Source organism: Tachypleus tridentatus, chromosome 9, assembly GCF_004210375.1.
Source record: "Tachypleus tridentatus isolate NWPU-2018 chromosome 9, ASM421037v1, whole genome shotgun sequence".
Taxonomy (NCBI): Eukaryota; Metazoa; Arthropoda; class Merostomata; order Xiphosura; family Limulidae; genus Tachypleus; species Tachypleus tridentatus.
Window position 1 is genome coordinate 30483750 of NC_134833.1, and position 20576 is coordinate 30504325.

Here is a 20576-nt window from a genome sequence, read left to right on the forward strand (position 1 = left end):
ATTTTAAGTCTTAAAAATACGACTAGTTTCACAAAATTTTGTAAATGTTTCATTCTTATGCAATAAGCAAAACCATAAAGAATAATAAAAGCTACATTTAAAATAATTTTAAAATATATTACTTTAATGAGGTCTGAGTAAAAGTGAAAAAATCCAGTTTTGTTTTAAATTTATTTACTTATTAATTCTTATAGTACAGCCTAAAAATAACAAAATTTAGAGTTCTGTCAAACTGGAAAACCTGTTTCTTTGGCAGGTCCATTTCTTCACATGTAAGACCAAATTCACCTATAATAAAATATGCACATACACATATAGACATACTGATTTCATTATAAATATATCAATTATTTTTATACTAACCCATACAGTAGTGATTACATATAATCAGCAACATCCAAAGAACATTAAATGGGTAGGATCTCGCTAACAAACAAACAAAAAAAAGGCACCTTTCAAGCATCATGAGGCAAGACTTTTAGTGAGGGGAAGTGAAGTGTTAGGGGAGACCATGGATTGCCAAAAAACAGGCTAAAAATATGATAAGAAGCGAACAGATCTTTCAGTTTTAAAATGTAAAACTAAACAATAAATGTTTGCATATTAATACTTAACAGCATATCACAGTTATGTTTTTAATGTAAAGAACAATAAGTCCTTGTTTTTAATTCATTTTAAAACTGAAATATTGTTCTCTACCTGATAAAATAACATGCAGCTAGGAAAGTGTGAAATAAGGTACATCTTTCAGTAGTTGTTAACAAATCATTATAACTGAGATAAAGAACACTTTTGCATCATGCCGGCAGAGGCTTTAGTCCTCCCCCCATGTGCGAAATGATCTTTTGTTCAACATAAAATTTTTTAAGTAATTACTTTGATGACTAAACCCTTTTATGTTCATTACCAATGAAAGCAAAATGTAGTAAGCTCATACTAAGTAAGAAAAAATATATCATTACAATGTAAGAACTGCAGTTTCCAGATGTATTACTGCTAGTAAGTGTGTTAAAATAAATTTTATATTATAGTCAACCTTATTTTAGGAGAAAAAGAATTCTCTGTTGTTGCATTTTTTATACAAAAAACTAAATTGTGCATAATTTATTAAAATCATAAAGAAATGAAAAATTATCTTCATGAAACTATGGAATTTATTAATGTGTAAAGCAGTTACTATCACTCTAATTTGAATCTATTAATAATTCAGAATTTCAACTATACTTCATAATTGAAGTACTGTTCACTGCAGTTTTTCAAAAATTATTACAAGAACATTTGCTATTTTGAAATAAGATGAATGAAACAAAAAAAATGTGCTTTAAAAAGTAGCCTTTTTATGAAGATCATTGTTTTTGCAATTCCAAGCTATTAGATAACTTCTTTAACTATTACAAGTATAGATGACACTTTTTCTAAATATCTAAATGAGTTTGTATAATTTAATCAACACTTAAAATTTACAACCCACCTGCTTGTTGAAGGAAAATATCAAATGTATTCTCTCTTCTCAGAGGACAAGCCACCCAGGCTTCAGTCCTAGGTTGTTTTGACAAGAACATATATAAAACTTTAACAAGGGGTCCAATCAGTGCTGGGTCATATGTAACATCTGTAGCAATATCAAAAATATGAAAAATGTCTTTAATTATAAAAAAATAAATCAAGCAATAAAGACCTCAAGATTATTACTACACCAACATATCAAAATAATAGCATGAGCTGAAAACATTATTAGTAAGAGAATTAACAAGTCAACTTCAAAGACTTACAGTCATGTGAAAAAAGTAAGGACACCCTATGAAAGCCTGTGTACTTTTGTAACATTTTTGGATATATAGATATTTAATCTCAATTTTAACAATACTGAGAGATTATAGGAATATAACTAAACAATTAAAACTGAAGAAAAGACTTTTCAAGATCTTCTGTAAATGTCATGCTACAAAAATGCATATTCGAACTGAGGAAAAAGTTAGGACACCCCCACATTTATACCCACATAAAATGGCTCAACTCACACACAGGTGTACCACACCAGATGCACATGATTAGAAGATCGTTACTCAGCATTGTGAATGAGGCTTGCCCTATTTAAACCTCAGACATTTAGTTTGGTGTGCTCCTAACTGTTGAAGTGAGAGTGAGCACCATGGTGAAAGCAAAAGAGCTGTCTGAGGCCTTCAGAAAGAAAATTGTATCAGCTTATGAGTCTGGTAAGGGATTTAAAAAGATCTCAAAAAGAGTTTGAAATCAGCCATTCCACTGACCGGAAAATAATCAACAAGTGGAGGGCTTTCAAAACAACTGCCAACATGCCCAGGTTTGGTCGTCCAAGCAAGTTCACCCTGAGAGCAGACTGCAAGATGCTGAAGCGGAACTGGACCCTGCAACACGACAATGATCCAAAACATACCAGTAAATCCACCAAGGACTGGCTGAAAACTAAGAAATGAAGAGTCCTGAAATGGCCGAGCCAATGACCAGATCTTAATCCAATTGAGATGCTGTGGGGTGACTTGAAATGGGCTGTACATGCAAGAAACCCCTCAAACATCTCACAGCTGACAATATTCTGCATTGAGGAGTGGGGCAAACTTTCTTCAGACCGATGTCAGAGACTGGTAGATGCTACAAAAAGCGTCTCACTGCAGTTATTTCAGCCAAAGGGAGTAACACTAGCTTTTAGGGGATAGGGTTTTTCCTCAGTTAGAATATGCATTTTTGTAGAATTACATTTACAGAAGATCTTGAAAAGTCTTTTCTTCAGGTTTAATTGTTTAGTTATATTCCTATAATCTCTCAGTATTGTTAAAATTGAGATTAAATATTTATATATATCCAAAAATGTTGCAAAAATACATAGGCTTTCATAGGGTGTCCTAACGTTTTCACATGACTTTATATTTTTAGCTATTAGAATAAAAACATTACATACATATTTATTTCCCTTCATTGATTAATATACTATTTATTCCCCAAACACAGACAGACAGACAAGTATCACGTTTCCAAAGGTCTTCTATGTGCTATCTCTTATCAACCACACAGTTTCTCATATAACTAAACATGTAGTTGTTATAAAAATTCAACATTTCATATTTATATAATACTGATATTACAACATAAAATATTATTGTTTAGATATTTTAGTGCATGAGGAGATAAGAAAATATATGTAGTGCTATTACAACAAAATATTTAATATTAACTTTTCTATGAATTACCAAACCTGCTGCAAGAATAACATCAGCCTGGAAAGAATCTATTTCCTCCTGTGATACAGTCTCCCAATCCAAGGAAAGGATGCAAACATCAGACTGGCTTGTAGCTACAGTTTCTTCAGTTAACCCAGCATGAATTTTTTCTTCCTTAAGTAGACTTTGTTCTTCACTGGAATGCTCACATTGGTTATCAAATAGTTGTGCTGTAGACAGCTGGAGATTAGTTTTGAGCTTACTTTTTGTACTCTCCTGGTTTCCAGTTGATTTTAACATGCATGGTAAGTTCAAGATAATATTTCTGTGGAGCAATCTGAGAATTTCTTGATGGCCATCAGAGAATATATAACTATGAGGTCTACAGAGCTTACAAACCACTATGCCTGTTAAACCACTTCCACAACCCAGTTCCAAAAGTTTTCTTAAACCAAAAACCAAAATGGAAAAGAAATTAAACAGTGTATTAAAAGAGAAAGAAACTTTGTTTTTTAGAAAGATAATATGTTCAATGAAAGGTTACCTTTTTTTCTTTCTATATATGTTTTATGGCTGCAAGCAAGAATTGAGAACAATTGTTCTAGTGTTCCAAACATAAAAGTTAGACTGGAAATTAGCCATAAAAAGAAAATGCACAATTTCCTAGTACAAATGCTAGTAGAAACAAAACAGTTATCAGAATACAAACAGTTTCTATTGTACCTAGTACAAGAGTTATTTAAATATGGTCATCGGAATGTGTTCATACAGATGATACAGTAGCTGTTTGTTGTTGCCATTAGTATACTTACACTTGTGCAATGCTAATTAACCAAACAACTTTGGTAATTAGCATTTCATTCATAATTGATGATTAAAATAATTCTTACAACCACTGTAATATTATCACTTATTCATAACTGATTCACATGTCTAAATCCATCATATGGTCACCATAATATGGATCACTACTTGCACCTGCTACAGTTACAAGGTGTGACCAACTTCACATCCCTGATGCTAGCACAGTCCTCAGAAAGTCCCTCACTACTTGCACCTGCTACAGTTACAAGGTGTGACCCACTTCTCATCCCTGATGCTAGCACATTCCTCAGAAAGTCCCTCACTACTTGCACCTGATACAATTACAAGGTGTGACCCACTTCTCATCCCTGATGCTAGCACATTCCTCAGAAAGTCCCTCACTACTTGCACCTGATACAGTTACAAGGTGTGACCAACTTCTCATCCCTGATGCTAGCACATTCCTCAGAAAGTCCCTCACTACTTGCACCTGATACAGTTACAAGGTGTGACCCACTTCTCATCCCTGATGCTAGCACATTCCTCAGAATGCCACTCATTAAAGACAACAGGTTTACACAAGATAAAGAGTTATTAAATAGGAAAAAAAATATTTTATTACATTATTAAACAAAATGACATAAATAAATGAACTGAGTTACTGCTTACTTAACAGATAATGAAAGAATCATACACTAATTTAAAACAAAGACATCCTTTATACAAAAAGTCTTATTTTCCAAGCAACACATTTATCAAAATCATACCTTTTGTGGAGAAAAGACTTCTTTTCCAAGCACAATTCAGCTAAGATTTTTGCACCCTGAAGAAAGTTTCAATGTTAAGCAATTAGGTCAAATATTGCAGCTTAAATATATTGCACATCTTTCTTGTGAGTAGTGAATCTATTCACAAAAAGATGACCATAGGTGTCAATTAAATAAATATATTTAAATAGTAAAGAAGAGAAAATGATTATTCATAAATATTTAATTTCCTCATTATTAACATAACAGTAAGGACAAAAACTGGTTCTACTCGTCCAACTAGACTATCCTATCCATTAATTTAAGCTAACAAAGCAAAAACTAGGCCTGCTCTTCTCCCTCAAATATGTAGTCTTGTCTTAAACTTCTTTAACTTTAATACTTTCACAACATCTGAAAGCAACTCATTTCAAAGACCAACTAAACTGTTACAAAAATAAAACTGTCTCACTTGATAATGACTCGTAGCAGCATTTTCCTCTTAACAGATAGCAACACCAAAGTCCTTATTATCATCAGCAAAGTTAAATAATCTATTGGTCACTACTTCATCTATGCCATTGAGGCAAACCAAAAAGAGCAAAGGCCCTAACACAGAACTCTAAAGTACCCAACTTGTAACATTAATCTATTAAATAACATTAATTATAAAATGTACCCTAGGTTTTGGAGGTGACTGCAGTAGTATGATCCACACTGTGGTGGGGATATACCATCTATCAGTCTTAACCTCCAATTAGTTTCACATAAGAAGATTAGAAATTTGGAAATTAGGAGAGCGAGATGTGGGTGCTCAAGCCCACAACACCCCACGTCTATATCACCCTTCACTGCCTGCACAGTTGTGGGAAGGTAATTGCTCTCCCAAGTTAAAATGAGAATAAGAAAAAGATAAACATAAAAAGATGAAAATAAATAAATAAATAAAATAAAAAAAAAAAAACAAGTAAAAAAGTACAACGATTTGGGGGTAAGGAAGATAAAACTTACCTCTTGGAGTTAGCATTCCTGCCTCCAATATGGTAGAGGCACTAATTAACACAACATCAGTAAAGTGATAGTTTAGTGTGACTGTTGTGGTTTTATATGAGGTTCAAGATGTACATCCTCATAAAGTAGTGCCAAGTTGTCAGATGACCTTATTTTTAACTAAAAATAATTATGAATAAAATTTCTCTGATTTTACCTTTTTGTATTTATTTAATATATTTTTGTATTTATTACAAAATAATTAAAGTATTTGCAAGTACAGTTATTAGTATGATATTCAAAAGTTATTTTCTTATTATAATTTACCATTTATACCATCTCCATGTGTTTTAGTCATTAGTGTTTATTTCTGTAAAACATGTAGTTGCTTTAAATTACTGAACCTAAAGACAAATTATTTGCAAATTTTCTCAAGTTGTAAACTAATTAACTCTTGTGTTAGTTAAAAAAAAATAGAAGGAAAACAATTACAGTATTACTAGAGTTTTATGTCTTTATAGTAAATTCAAATTACACACAAATACATATATAAACTTGTATGTGTATTAACATGTTAAAACTGACATCTTAATCATCAAGGTAAGATCATTTTTTAAAAAAAAAAGCCATGTTATTGGAGAATATGTAATGCCAGGACTTCACTTTTTTTTTCCAAGTCTTTAATTTCTTAGTAAATGATTGACAACATCTCTATCAGTCTTAAGATGAAAACATTATCATAACAAATAATCTCAAAAATAAATGTTCATATGTTCACAGAAATATCCAAAATATAAAGCAGCTATGGTTCATATTCCATCTGTCAAAATTTCTGAAATCTGTTAGAGATATAAAATCTCATATGTATAAATACTTACTTCCCATGTTCTGAATCCTGTTGTTCCATGCAGAACAAGGCATTTAGTTTCTTCTAATGTTATAGAAATGTGAGGATCCTGCAATTAGATTTAAGTTAAACAGGTTTTTGGTCACTTGTGTGTTGTTCAAATTTACAAATAGTTCTTTTTCCAATTTTATCAGTGTTTTCACAGATTTATGCATTTAAAAGAATATTTTGGTACAATAGATTGCACAATAACTTCTCTTGAGCTGCACTAACAAGCTTCAGATAAAGTTGAAAATATAGTCTCAAGTACAATTTCTTTTAAAGTTACATAGTATTACTATAAATACCATATGTGTGCACCATTTTAGGCAAAGTGAGAATAGTCTTGGAGGTCTAAAATCTTGTCTGTCTTCTCTCATATGTGAATTATGTGATCTACTCAAGAATCAAGATTTTAAAAATACATTTGTTGATTTATTGTGTTTTTTCATAGCTTTCAAATAAAAAAGTAAAAATCACAATGCACACACACACATTCTTACATATATGGTTTTGTAAATGTTTATCATTGAATATTTGTTTTTCACTGGAGATACATGTTTGACCAAAGAGACAGTGTAACCAGCCAAGAATGCAATTTTCATGAATAGAAACTGCAAGTATTTTTAATCATCAAAAATAACTACCAAAATCTTGTATCTAAAAATGGATTTCAGTATTATATAATAGTAATGATATACAAAATGTTTATATTAATGTTTAGCCTGACAAACTGTAATTGCATTACCATTTCCCAGTGAGAGATGGATTTAAGGATTAGGGCCTGAGAGGAATATTCTTCAAGGGTTCATCAACAAAAATAATTAATTTTGTGCATCTTAGTTTAATAAAGTAAACCCACTGTCACTGAGTAAGTATATGGCCTATTTGATTTGGATAATGTAATTCCTTGCAACTAATTTTCCAAGACATTGTCACCTTGTCCAGAGTTGTAAATGCTGTCTGAAGCACATTAAAATGTTTAAGGTCTTACAAATTACAATTTTTATCATATTATAACTACAATACTAAGCATAAAGAATTTATTTTGAAAAAATCAATGAGAAAAATCACTGATGTTCTACATAAATACACTGAGAATACCAAAATTAATTAGTGGGATTAATTGCAATATTCATGCTATTTTTATTTACATTATTATTATGTTAATAATAGCCCTAAGCCAACATTGTTATGAACACACAAACAATTTGGTGCATAAATGTTTTAGATAAACATGGTTATAAAGTTCTTTGGTACTTGTATGGTTAATACTAAAGCTATTAGCAATGGTTTAAATGTGGATTTTCCACATAGCACTATTTTTTATTTTGCTGTATAAGATTACTATGTTCTAACAGCATACTTAGCATGGACATTAAAATCTTCAAGACAGTTTACATTAAACTGTGCATACTGGTAAAAGTTTTTGAAAATGATTCTTTCAAGTTAGGGCACAGTAACTGATGTTCACCACAAGGCAGTGCCTAGAAAAACTATCTTAATTATTTCACTATATATATGTTATATAAGCACTATTTCACAACAGTGTTTTGTTTAATGGTTTCCATGGAAGTTGGATACAAACCTTAACTGTTGAATTTAGAATACACATCATTATTGGTAAATGTTTTGATGAAGGTTTACAAGTGAAAACAAAAAACAAAACAGTACTATACTAATCATATGCTGTTAATTAGAAGTAAGAATTATAAAACTATGTAAAAAATCTAATAAAGTATGAAGACTGTACTTACTAAAAGGTAAGTACAGAAAGATACATAACTATCTCTTTCAGGAACTTCAACAGATTCAGCATAAGCGACATACATCTTTTCTGAAATCTCATGACATTCCATTTCTACCTATAAAACAAAACAAAAACCAATATTATCATATGAATGTTGCTGTTTCTAAAGTTAAGGTCTATGGGAACTTTTCATTGTTCACTATAGGTTGTCATCAATAACAAGTATAATATAAACTTTTCAATTTCAGTGAATACAAACAAGCCAAATATTGATGCTGTTTAACAGTGTTGCAGCCAAGTTTATCAATTTAAATATTATTTCACATTTACAACAATGACTCATAAAGCCATGAGGCATAATATTTGAGATTTCTTCCATTGGCTTTCTGGGGGTAAGACTACCATTTGGCCCAGGCCTTAAAGTTTTGCAACTTGTTAACTAAAAATATTCAAATTGTTTTCTTTTGGGCTAATAATTGTCGTATTTTGTTTTAATGTCATAATTTTTATTGTAGCCAGGGGTTTCAAAATATAGAAGTCACCTTGGCCTCATGAACCTTTGAGAAGGCCTGGCAACAATAATAAACAAACCACAAACCCTCAGATTCACAGTTTAATATACTGATCATTAAATAAAAGAATTCCTTCAGTACATTTAAGTACCTGAACCTCATACAGGATGAAAAGCACTAAATAATCTCATGTACATAAAATAATATGTGTGAGAATAACACATAATGCATACTTCCACTGTACAACTTTGTTCTTAGTTCTATAGGGTTATCTAAGCTAGAGTAAAGGCTAATTGGCTAAGTGTTTTTACACTGATTCTCTCATAATGTAAAAAAGGTAAATTTGGGATCTTCTTGAACCTATCAAAATTTTACCAGTATTCTATATGAAAGATACGAGATAATAAAGGAGGCAAACCCCATTGAAGAGTTCCTGAATTAGAAGAAAATAAAAAGACCAGCCAAATCAAAATGAAAAAGAAAGAAAGACATGTAGCTGAAGAAAGAGTCCAAGAAAGTGTTTCATTATAACTTCTGCACTTGTTCAAAGGTTGACATAAGTATTCATCTCCAAAACAATAAAACTGTAAAAGAATTGCCAGTTACTTGCATTTATTTTCATGTTAGTACCAGAGCCTGACTGGATTTGTTACTTAGCATGTGATTGTGTCTATCCAGCATTTATGAACTGTCTGATGTAACTGTCTTTATGTTTTAATAAATTGTTCCCAGGACTACTCAGTTTGACCTAGTTGAAGCTATTGTGGATGACCTAGATTCCTAAGCCTAACACGTAACTGATTATTAGAATAAATACATCAAATATTTTATGAGGTTTCACAAGCAAATAGAATATTTTTTAACTTTAGGAAAACAATTGATTTTTACCTTAACAAAACAAGTCGTACATCTATATCACATGAGTTAGTTATTAATGAAGACAAAGAATAAAATATGCAGTAGAAAAACATTTAAACCTTTTTATCTGAAAAACAAAACAAAAAACAGGTTCTGTATTTTATCAGCTTACAATTAACATTCAAAATATACAAAAACATCTGATCAAAAGAAGAACAGATTCTTAAAATTATTTTCAAGGAAAACAATATTTCATTGCTCATATTATATTAATATTTATTTTTTTATCACTTACACCATTAGATTATGCATCTAAATTTATAAACAAACATACTAACTGTTGTTAATTTGGCTATGTACATGTGTAGTGGATAATTAATAAAATTAACATATCAATCATGATTTTGTTTGTTTTGTTTTGAATTTCATGCAAAGTTACAGGAGGGCATTATGCACTAGCCATCTTCCTAATTTAGCAGTGTAAGACTAGCTGCCTTCCCTCTAGTCATCACCACACTGCCAACTCTTGGGCCACTCTTTTTACCAATGAATAGTTGGATTGACTGTAACATTATAATGTCCTCACGGCTGAAAGTGCGAGCATGTTTGGTGCGACAGGGATTCAAACCCACGACTCTCAGATTACGAGTTGACTGCCTTAACCACCTGGCCAATAATCTTTGAATTCAAATCATTATTACATGTACAATATAAACTAATTGCTAAATATCAAAGTACACCAATAAATTTACTTTAAATACCTTTTTCATCAGGGATTTTAAAAACTTCATTCGGTAAACTTGTGATGGAGGATACTGCTGTGCCAGTGGATGGTAAACAGTGAAACAGAGGATCTTATTTTGGTCTTCTTCATCATAAGTTAGCCCTAATTTCTGAAATATGTAAATGAAACTATATTTCATGCCAGTTACTTTTTATTCATTAGATCCATATTTATTATGTTATTTTTCATAAAACCAACACACATTTACAAACACAAAATGTGAGGGGAAAACAGACACAAATAGCTTATCTTTTTTACTAATTTAAATATCCTGCAAAATGGCTTGTCAGGAAAAAATAGAGGTAAACCATCTAGGCAAAAAGTGCTAGTCTATCAATGGTGATGAAATCATAATGACAGCATTAAAGTAAAAGAACAACATGAAACACTTCCTTAATAGAAAATGTAGAATACATTAAATAAATTTAAAGCTCAAATAATGACAAATGAAAAACCCCTATAAGAGAAGAAACATTGAAAGCTGACAAACAGGGAGTAGTGGTAGGTAAAAGGAAAATATGACATGGTACACATCCTGTAATCTAAAGATGTAATAAGACATTGAAAAATAGTACAAAATAAGGTGATCATGGAAACCTTGAATATCTGCTACTGATCCAAGAGATATCATTTTTATCTCCTCTTATTATATGTTATTGAGAAGAAGGACTATTTAGAGAAGTAAGAATGTCATATAATCAGTTTGTCATTAAACTACTGAACAAACTTGCTGCTACTAAGAAAGAAATTGGATGACATCTAGATATGACCAAGATAAACGTTAATAAAATTCACATGTGAATAGATCAAACATCCAAAAATAGAGATCTAAGTTTTGTTAATCCTACATGTCTGTGAGACAGTTCTCAAAGCTGCTTTAGAAGAAGTCACTCCCCCCCCCCTTCCCAACTTGGAAATGATTAGCTTATTGTCCACATAAAAATGAAAAGTTGTTCTCATACAGAAGTGACCAGGTTGGGATGAAATGAAAATTGGTTTGTCATACCTACATAAGCAAACAAATCAATTTCTGCAATTCAGGTAAAAAGAATAACAAGATAATTATGAACACAGTAACCAATCATTTTCAGCACCTATGTACCTAAAATGAGGTGTGGCACCACTTTAAAGCTCTTCTATCTTGAAAGGATGTGAAGCAACAAACAATTCATTTTAAAGGTAACAGTAAAAGAGCATGGATTACTAAAAAATTAACAACAACAAATCACTTTATGACCTCTGATTAGGAGCCTGAACTATTTCTAGTAAAAGAAAATCATGTAAAACAGATCCAGTGCAGGTCAAAAAAAAAAAAAAAAGATGAAAAAGAAAGGATTATTCTAGATGCCAAAATCTCAATATTACCAATTGAACTGTGACAAAAGTGATCTCAGATGCTAAATGAAACCCCAAAAACAGATCAAAATGCTCACTCACAAATAACAACAAATAGATAGGGTTTTACAAGCAATTCAGAGTCAACAAGGCATCTTAAATCAATGAGGATAAGCATGTCTTAAAGCCAAAGTTCTCAAGAAACATAACTTAAAATCAATGAAAAAGCAAAAAAGCTTGGCCCTCTCTGACAAGAAGCATAATTAGCAGGTTGATGCAAAGATTAAATAACCAATATGTCAAAGTGCTTTAATGGACTTCTTACAAGATTGCATTTGCTTGGGTAGGAGATAAGTTTGTTTTCTTACAGCAAAGCAGTAGGAGATAAGCTAGTTAAATAGATTGATAGTTGGTTGAATGGCTGATGAAAACTGAAAACACGGAAAAACATCTCAATGGATTAATGTCCCAAATGGTACATATCTCGTGGGTTCATGCTGTTTTTTGTAATTTCTATTAATACCACTGATAACCAACAAATTTGTTAGATTTATAATTAATTAAAGTAACAAGTATTTCAAATTTTATTACAAGATTCTGAAGTTTTACAGAAAGTTTGAACTGTTTTGTTACCATAATATTTATACAGTGAAACTCTAGGTGAAGTTGATATGAAAAAAAATTGGGCATAGTTATTGGAAAGTTTATAAAACATTCTAGATGATGTACAAGAATTAGTAATAAGATAAGCAGCATTTTCGGGTTATATACATGGAGCCATTGAGACAAGTTAAGAGAGATCATGTATAACACATTATAAGGTGCTAGTAAACATAATTTGGAATATGGTGTTCAGTTGTGATTACATTATTTAAGAAATGATACTGAGTTGTTGGAGAGGGTTTAGAGAAAAGCTTTCAAGATGATTCCTTATTTGGAGGAGTTATACTGGTATTGGGTAAAATCTTTTAAATTTTTTCTGTTAGAAAGAGGCTCTGGTGGAGAAGGGCCATGATTAAGGTTTTTAATATTGTTAACAGTTTGGAGTGAGACTAGATGGCACCAGTTTAAAATATAACATTCCACATTACTGATACTTTTCTAATAAAGGGACTACACTGTGGAATAAATAGTTTCCTTTTACATGCATTAGAGGCTGCAACACTGGAGTTTAAAAACAGATTGGATGATTGGATTAAAAAATCAGGTTAGATATAAGAAAAATTATTTGTTTTTGCAGTTTCTATTACAGTGGTTGTAAAATATAGCACAGATAGGCATAATGATCTCTTGTTATTCTTTGGAATTGAAATAAAACATTAAAGAAAAAAAGAAAGAAGCAAGCATGAGGACAAGTATGCTGACAAAAGGCCACTCACTCCAATGGGATACTCCTTCCTCACCAAAACAACAGGCAAAAATAACAAATTTAAGATCTACACATCTATTCAATAACATCTTCAATTAAACACACCATTAGGTAAATAATTTTATGAGCCTGAACTCTTAACAAAGAATAAAAAAAAAGTCCCGATTTAAATGTGTAACCTCTTCACTCTTACTTAAGACCAACCCACAAGATTTCCTAACCCATAACAATCTGAATTAAATCAACTCAAGTTCTTCTCCACTACACAGAAGACAACTCCAAAAATATTTGATGTTCCATACCAAGTCCCTCATCTTATGCAGAGCTACAATAACTTGACTACTCTTACATCCCACTTTCCTATAAACAAAACCAAGAATTCTATTTACACCATACCAAAACAATGAGCAAAATACTTCAGAATTTTATGAACTTAGAAGTGAATCCAAGTAAAAATATATAATAATGTGTCAGCCACACTATATCTGTGTTATTAAGTGCTAACGAGGTCTTTTACCTAACACCAAAACTCATTAGACAAGCTAGTAGTAGTTTAGGTATTACTTATAAACTGTTTTGTTAATATGCATAATTATAGAATGTTTTCAATAATCACACTTAAATCTTTCTCTTTAATCACAACACAAATGCTCCTCTCACACACACATAGTTCTTTCTGACAGTCCATAATTTAAGAAATTAACTTTACTTTCTCAGTGATGAAACTCATATTCCAATTTCTGGCTCTATCATTAAGACTGTCCTTTAATATACAAGTCAACAGTCATCTCACCTCAGCAACGTCACATCACCAGTAAATTTAGAAATAAACCTTTAAAAAAAACTATTCAAATCACTAAAGTAATAATGAATAACATAATTCTGAATGATACATTATAAAAAGCCTCTCATTCATTTAAATATAGCAATGTCCATTTATGACCACTCTTAACATTTTACCTATAAAACAATTTTTGATTCATTTCTTAGCTTTATCACTAACTCTGAAAGCATTTAACTTTTTTGTTGTTTAGCATTTTAAGGTGGCTTTCTGAAAGAAGCCCATTAAATAGTCTTAAGCATCTAATACCATGACAAAAGGATCAAAGCCAGAACACCCCAAAATCAGTATATCAACACCCATCCTAAAACAAACAAGATATGCTCATATCATCCAACAAATGAAAAACTGAATACAATCAGTGATTATAACGTTCAAAACCACAAAAAGGGAGATATACATACTCTAAGAGCCAATGAATGTTTTTTTTGTGAGCAAATGGTTGTAAATGTACAAACTTAATATTTAGAAGTAGTTATTAATTTCATGTTTTGGATCATTCACCAGTTAGTTAAAGGATATGTATAATGAAGTTTAAGTATGTTGTTCAAAAATATATCCTTAGGTGTTATTTCAATGATATTTAACATGCTTTTATTATTATTTTAAAAAGTTGATTCATAACGACTCTGAACTTTATTTGTTTTCATAGGCTGCATTTGTTTTTTTACTTTTTTTTTCAACTGTGCCTGGTAAGAAGGCCGTATACACTTCTGAATCGAAATTGTTACTAACAATAAATAACATTATTTTCGATAATAATGCTTTCTCTACTTTGGAACACGAACCTTCCTATTACTTGTGTATTTTGGTATATCAACTGATTGTAATACAAGTAGTAGTAATAATCTACCGCACCTCACACGTGGTTGACAAGAGCGTACCCTTTCACATTAAAAAAAAAAAGTTTGGACACATAAAAACCTTATAAACTGGTACAATCTACTGTTTATAAAAACATGTTTAATAAATATATAAAAAAGTCTTTTCACAGATTATTTCATGAAATGATAGAGTAACAGAAGATTTTTGTCTTACCCGTCAGAGGGCAGCAACGACATAATGATAAACGAAAAACTAAACCTTGTTCATAAACACTTATGGTTAAGGTATCGTTATTTGGCATAAGTTCAAGTTAACTTACATTGATTTCTTTCATGACATTTTGCAGTGAAGACATTTCAAGGTATCTTTTCATCACAACTTCCATTTTGGAGAACGACGAACATCACCACTCACTCAGACAAGGCCAAACCATTATGGTTTTGAATAGCTGTGCTGAAAGCTCATTATTTAATCGATCTATTGCAGCATTGTGCTTCTTTCGAAACACCTCATATAATCTTCCGGGAGTGTACGAACACTGATTATCTATGCATGTATATTTTCATGAACTAAAATAAATAACCCAAACTCTTTCGGCAAGTAGACCTTCTTTCGTCAGTATATTAAAATTGATAATATTTTCCGTAAAAACATTACTCTTCAAGAAACATCTCCTATCCTTCTTTTTTCACAAATTCTTTAATTTGCTTTTTTATTACTGTTAATTTGACTTAGCTGATGTTTAATCAATCAGAGTAGTTAACAACCTAAAAATATATCGTAACTAAATGTATCATCTGACGTTAGGCTAAGAAGTTGTTGCTGGTATTTTAAAAGAAAAAATTTAGTAAGATTTATTACTATTATTTCGTACGTACCCCGGATTACACACTTATAACGATAAAACACGGGATTCGGGTACCCGTGATGGGTACAGTAGATAGCCTAATATGTGTTTACTTTAAAATAAACTATTATTTAATACATTAGGTCCCATTTACGACAGTTGAAACTATTTAGTTCTGAGAAGTAGCAGGGATAGGTTATTTACGCTGATAGCCTCCTGCTAGAATAGTGGTAAGTCTACGGATTTAAAACGCTAAAATAAGAGGTTCGATTATTCTCGGTGGGCTCAGCAAATAGCCCGATGTAGCTTTGCTATAAGAAAACACACAGACACTCTCTATTTACGTTGATATGTGTCAATAAATTTCTATTAATGTTCAATAAACTGCGCAATTCCATACACTCCAGGAACACTCCAGCAATAGAACGGTTTCTTGAATCCATTCATCAAATAGGCTAATTCTTGTCTAGCTAGAAAGCAAGGAGTATTAGCTGTAGCATTTACCAGTCAGAAAAGATAGTGAAGTCCCAGTTTTATTCTGCAAACATGGACCATCGGCTAGCCAGATACAAGTTGGAAAGGTCATGGAACCATGAACAAGTGGAGGAAACTAATGCTATGGTTCCTTCCGTTGTGCCACATTCGAAAGTAGCTACACGATTACCAACACATTGGAGATGTCTAGGATGTGATTGTGCAGACATTCTAGATACAATGAAGTGATAGCAACTTAGTGTCATGTTAGTGGAATATGTCAGTGTATTTATGGGACCGAATAACAGAGTGGGTCAAACCAAAGTCAAATGACATTACATGACAAAACCTGCTGTACGGAACTTCCTGTATACTAGGAATGTGTCCAGTACTAAAAGAATAATAAAGTATCCAGAGAGTACTTAGACCTCTCCCATATTATCATCAGAAAAAAGCAAGGTATCCCAGGATCTGCATGCATGCATTAATTTTAGATGAGTGAATGTGGTCACTACCATTGACCCTTTCCATTACTATGAAAAGATGAATGTCTGGACTTACTGGAAAGACCCATTGGTTCAATACTGGAATATCAGACTGAATGATGAGAGCAAACTTAAAGCTGCTTTCAGCACAAGAAATGGGTTGTACGAGTTTCAATGCTTTTCGGCTTGTGTAATGCAGTCGTCACTTTAAAGAGATTATTGTCGTTTACACTCAACGAACTGCAAGAATAGAAGTGCCTGGTCTATGTTGGTTATGTCATAGAGATTGGCCTCATGTCAGAAGCTACATAGTATGATTTCCAATCGACCACTAGAGCCAGAACAAGTACCTGATCATTGGAAGGAAGTGGTGGTCCTTGTTTTCCAAGCTACCATGTGGTAGTTACTATACAGTGTATATAATACATTATTTAATTTTCATTTGAAACTAAAATGGCTAGGGCCAATACATATTCTGTCTAGTGTGTGTGTGTGTGTGTGTTTTTCTTATAGCAAAGCCACAAAGGGCTATCTGCTGAGCCCACCGAGGGGAATCGAACCCCTAATTTTAGCGTTATAAATCCGGAGACATACCGCTGTACTAGCGGTGGGCATTCTGTTCAGTTCAGCAACAGTTTGTGTGACTGGAAATGATAAATAGAGGTTCTAAAATTCAGTTAAAAAGAGTGTTTGTGACTCTTGCTTTCTTAGCTATAGAGTGGCACTGTAAGACACCTTATTTAGATAGCATTACTGAAGATGATAGCTATTATTATATTTCTCTGGTATCGATACACGTCGCATTTTTCGTTTTTATGCGTGGCTTCACAGACTAGTGAAGTGAATAAACAATATCCTGATTCCCTAAAGATTACGAGGAAAAAAAAAATATTTCAGACATAAAATAAATCTATTATGTTTTATGTTATCCATAGCATCAAATATGACATATTTCTGTTCTAAATTAAGATCAAAATAAACAAATTAAAATTTTATTATACTGAACACAGAAATAAATTTGAATAATGAAAACCGACAGGTACTTATAATACTTACACAACTCAATAATATTGAACTATATACAGAGCATAACGGTCAATAATCATTAATTTCTCAGTATCGAAGTAAGGAATTTGATTAACAGGAAAAAGAAAGAGAATAAAAACGTTATTAAAAGTTTATTGATTGTTGTTGTTTTGCATTAAGCACAAAGCTACACATTGAGCTATCTGCGCTCTGCCCACCACGGGTATCGAAGAACGGATTTTAGCGTTGTAAGTCCGCAGAAATACCGCTGAGCCACCGGGGGACAAGTTTATTGATAACAGCTCAAAATGTTTGATGGTTTGTTGATAATAGTTCAATTTGTATGTTTTCTCTGTATGTCACCCTTTCGCTTGGCTACTTTTATCGCCAGTTTCAGTAAATTCGATAATAGTTATTTTATCCTTAATTTATTAGATAAGTTAATAAGGTGCTTAGTAACCTTTCCTTGTGTTTATGTTTTGAAATTGGCTAATGAAATAAATATAAAATAATTATGGGTGTTTAATGTCTAGAGAAACAAAATTGCCACATTTTTGTTTACATGGTGGCTGAGAATAAAGAGTTTTGCGTGTGTTTTTTTTTTCCAGCAAAGCCACATCGAGTTATCTGCCGAGCCCACCGAGGGGAATCGACCCTTGATTTTAGCGTTGTAAATTCGCAGACTTACCGCTGAACTAGCGGGGTACGAAGAATTTTGAAAAATAATTATTTAAAAATTAATGAGGCTATAGAGAATAATAAATTTTGAAAAGGCGCGGCATGGCCAGGTGGATTAAGGCGTTAGATTCGTAATCTGAGGATCGCGGGTTCGAATCCCTGTCGCACCAAACATGCTCGTCTTTTCAACCATGGGGGCGTTATAATGTCACGGTCAATCCCACTATTCGTTGGTAAAAGAGTAGCCCAACAGTTGGCGGTGGGTGGTGATGACTAGCTACCTTCTCTTTAGTCTTACACTGCAAAATTAGGGACGGCTAGCGCAGATAGCCTTCGTGTAACTTTGCGCGAAATTCAAAAACAAACAAACAAGTTTTGAAAAATAATAATTTATAATTTATTGAGACTACTGAGATTAATAACTTTTGAAAAATAATGAGTTATAATTTATTAAGGCTACTGACTTAAGTAGAACAGGAACGAGTGACGTTGTTAATTGCATTAGTCATATATAAATTCAATCGAAGCAGTCGTCCTTCCTTCTAGAAGTGGCTCAACGGAAATTCTGAAGGCTTATAATTCTAACAACCCAGTTTGGATACCTGTGTATATCCAATAGAGATATTCCATTGTTTAGCTTTGTGGTGAACAAGAAGCAATTAAACGATGCAGTCCTAACATTAGAATTCCCACTTTTATATTTAGAAAAATTCACAACAGGTTCTGAATCTCAGATCACAAGAGACTTGGCAGAAATTAAACAATGGCGATTCTATTTTTATCTCTCGGTTAAACACCTTGGAGTTTAAAATTAATTTTTCAGCTCTAATGAGAATGTGCTAAGCAGAAAGTGGCTGAAGAGAAAAAGAGGAGGTGTTATTCACTTTTATATCAGCGATCACAGCTGTTACGCCTTACGAAATTGAATTAAACGTAACTTTAAATTAGTCAAATATCTTTCTGTCAGGCTTATCCTGTGAAAACACATTTTTTTTAGGTTTAAGTTTCATGTCAGCATTCGATATTTATTACAAAATATGGTGTTCCAAAAATAAACCTAGCGCATAATACTTGGCAATAAGTGGAGATTCGAGGACCTGCTTGTGCAGAAGAACAAGTACTGTGATTTGTTGCAGGTGGAATGAAACAGCCAGAACTCGGTGTGAAGACAGACCAAAACAAACACCTTATTTATGGAGACAACAGAAAAAGTAACACACGAGCCGGTTAATCGTCTACGTGGCAGACTCATGTTGTAAAGAGATGAAAATAAAATGAATAAATGAAACGATATTCAATTAAAAATAACATAACTGGTGAAAACTGTCTAGATCTAAATAATGGAAGATAGAAATAAACGGTGTTTGAAGATTAGCAACAATTAAACAAGGACCAGACTTGAGTAATAGAAAAGAAACGCCAAAATTGACCTCAGATGACAAAGTATCTGTAGCTAAAAATCATACGCATCTGGAAGTAATTCTGCTCCATTTGGCAGTTGTAGAGCAACTCCTAATAGACATAAGCAAAGCAGAACACAAGATAACTATTCCTTTTAATAGCAGATAGCTTCCAGGGCTGGGACTTACAAAATAAAATAGCATCTAGGACTGAATTAGCACAAGGCATCAAGTGGATTTGGTATGTTAAAAATTAGAAATTTACATTTTTTAAATATATGACATACGTATTGTAAGGAAATGTATATTAATATCTTAATGCAGTAGTTGAGTTTCATACATTTAGTGTAATTTATTTTTCTACTATTTTAGATTATTAACAAATAATCTGATTACACTTCTAATAACATTTTCGCATAATTTTAATTTCGTATCCCCACCAATATAATTCTTTAATTTTTCGTCGAAAATAATAACTAAACTCGAATTATTTAGTCGTAAAATTACACGTGTTTTTTATCGTTACTTTTGTACCTGAACATATCTAGTGTGAAAGAGTGTCAAACTGGATCAGAATTGCTTCGCTGCATTGTGGTCGAAAAGTCGATAAAACGAGCTAAATTTTCGTCTTTCAGTATCATGTTTATAATATAAAAGTTGTCGTATAACATAATTTGATAGCCTATTTTCCTCTTGTCTTTGAAACAAGCCCATATTTTCCTTCCATAAAATGAATAAATTCGCCAACATCCATTTTGCGAACAATACC

At 32.1% G+C, this 20576-nt stretch overlaps 1 protein-coding gene across 2 annotated transcripts; it reads right to left on the minus strand.

Annotated features, from left to right (window-relative positions):
- Window positions 1–155: 155 nt before the first annotated feature.
- Window positions 156–15441, minus strand: LOC143224966 (protein-lysine N-methyltransferase EEF2KMT). Of its 2 annotated transcripts, none has more exons than XR_013013535.1 (8): window positions 15217–15441; window positions 10505–10636; window positions 8381–8488; window positions 6616–6693; window positions 4769–4824; window positions 3228–3642; window positions 1472–1612; window positions 156–288 (listed from the first exon to the last, which is right to left on the minus strand). XR_013013535.1 is itself a non-coding variant. In XM_076453524.1 (8 exons), the coding sequence occupies exons 1-8, from the start codon at window positions 15280–15282 to the stop codon at window positions 182–184; spliced, it is 1098 nt and encodes a 365-aa protein (XP_076309639.1). In that variant the 5' UTR covers window positions 15283–15441; the 3' UTR covers window positions 156–181. The 2 variants fall into 2 exon arrangements, 1 of the variants encoding a protein (XP_076309639.1); XM_076453524.1 differs by having other exon boundaries at window positions 3233–3642.
- Between the last annotated feature and the right edge of the window lie 5135 nt (window positions 15442–20576).

Bases quoted from the DNA above. Each gene is read 5' to 3' on its own strand.
- LOC143224966 (XM_076453524.1), bottom strand. From the start codon at position 15,282: ATGGAAGTTGTGATGAAAAGATACCTTGAAATGTCTTCACTGCAAAAT. The intron at 10,637-15,216 runs GTAAGTTAACTT...TACATATTTCAG, and splicing joins ATGTCATGAAAGAAATCAAT to AAATTAGGGCTAACTTATGA. The intron at 6,694-8,380 runs GTAAGTACAGTC...ATCTAATTGCAG, and splicing joins CTTTCTGTACTTACCTTTTA to GATCCTCACATTTCTATAAC.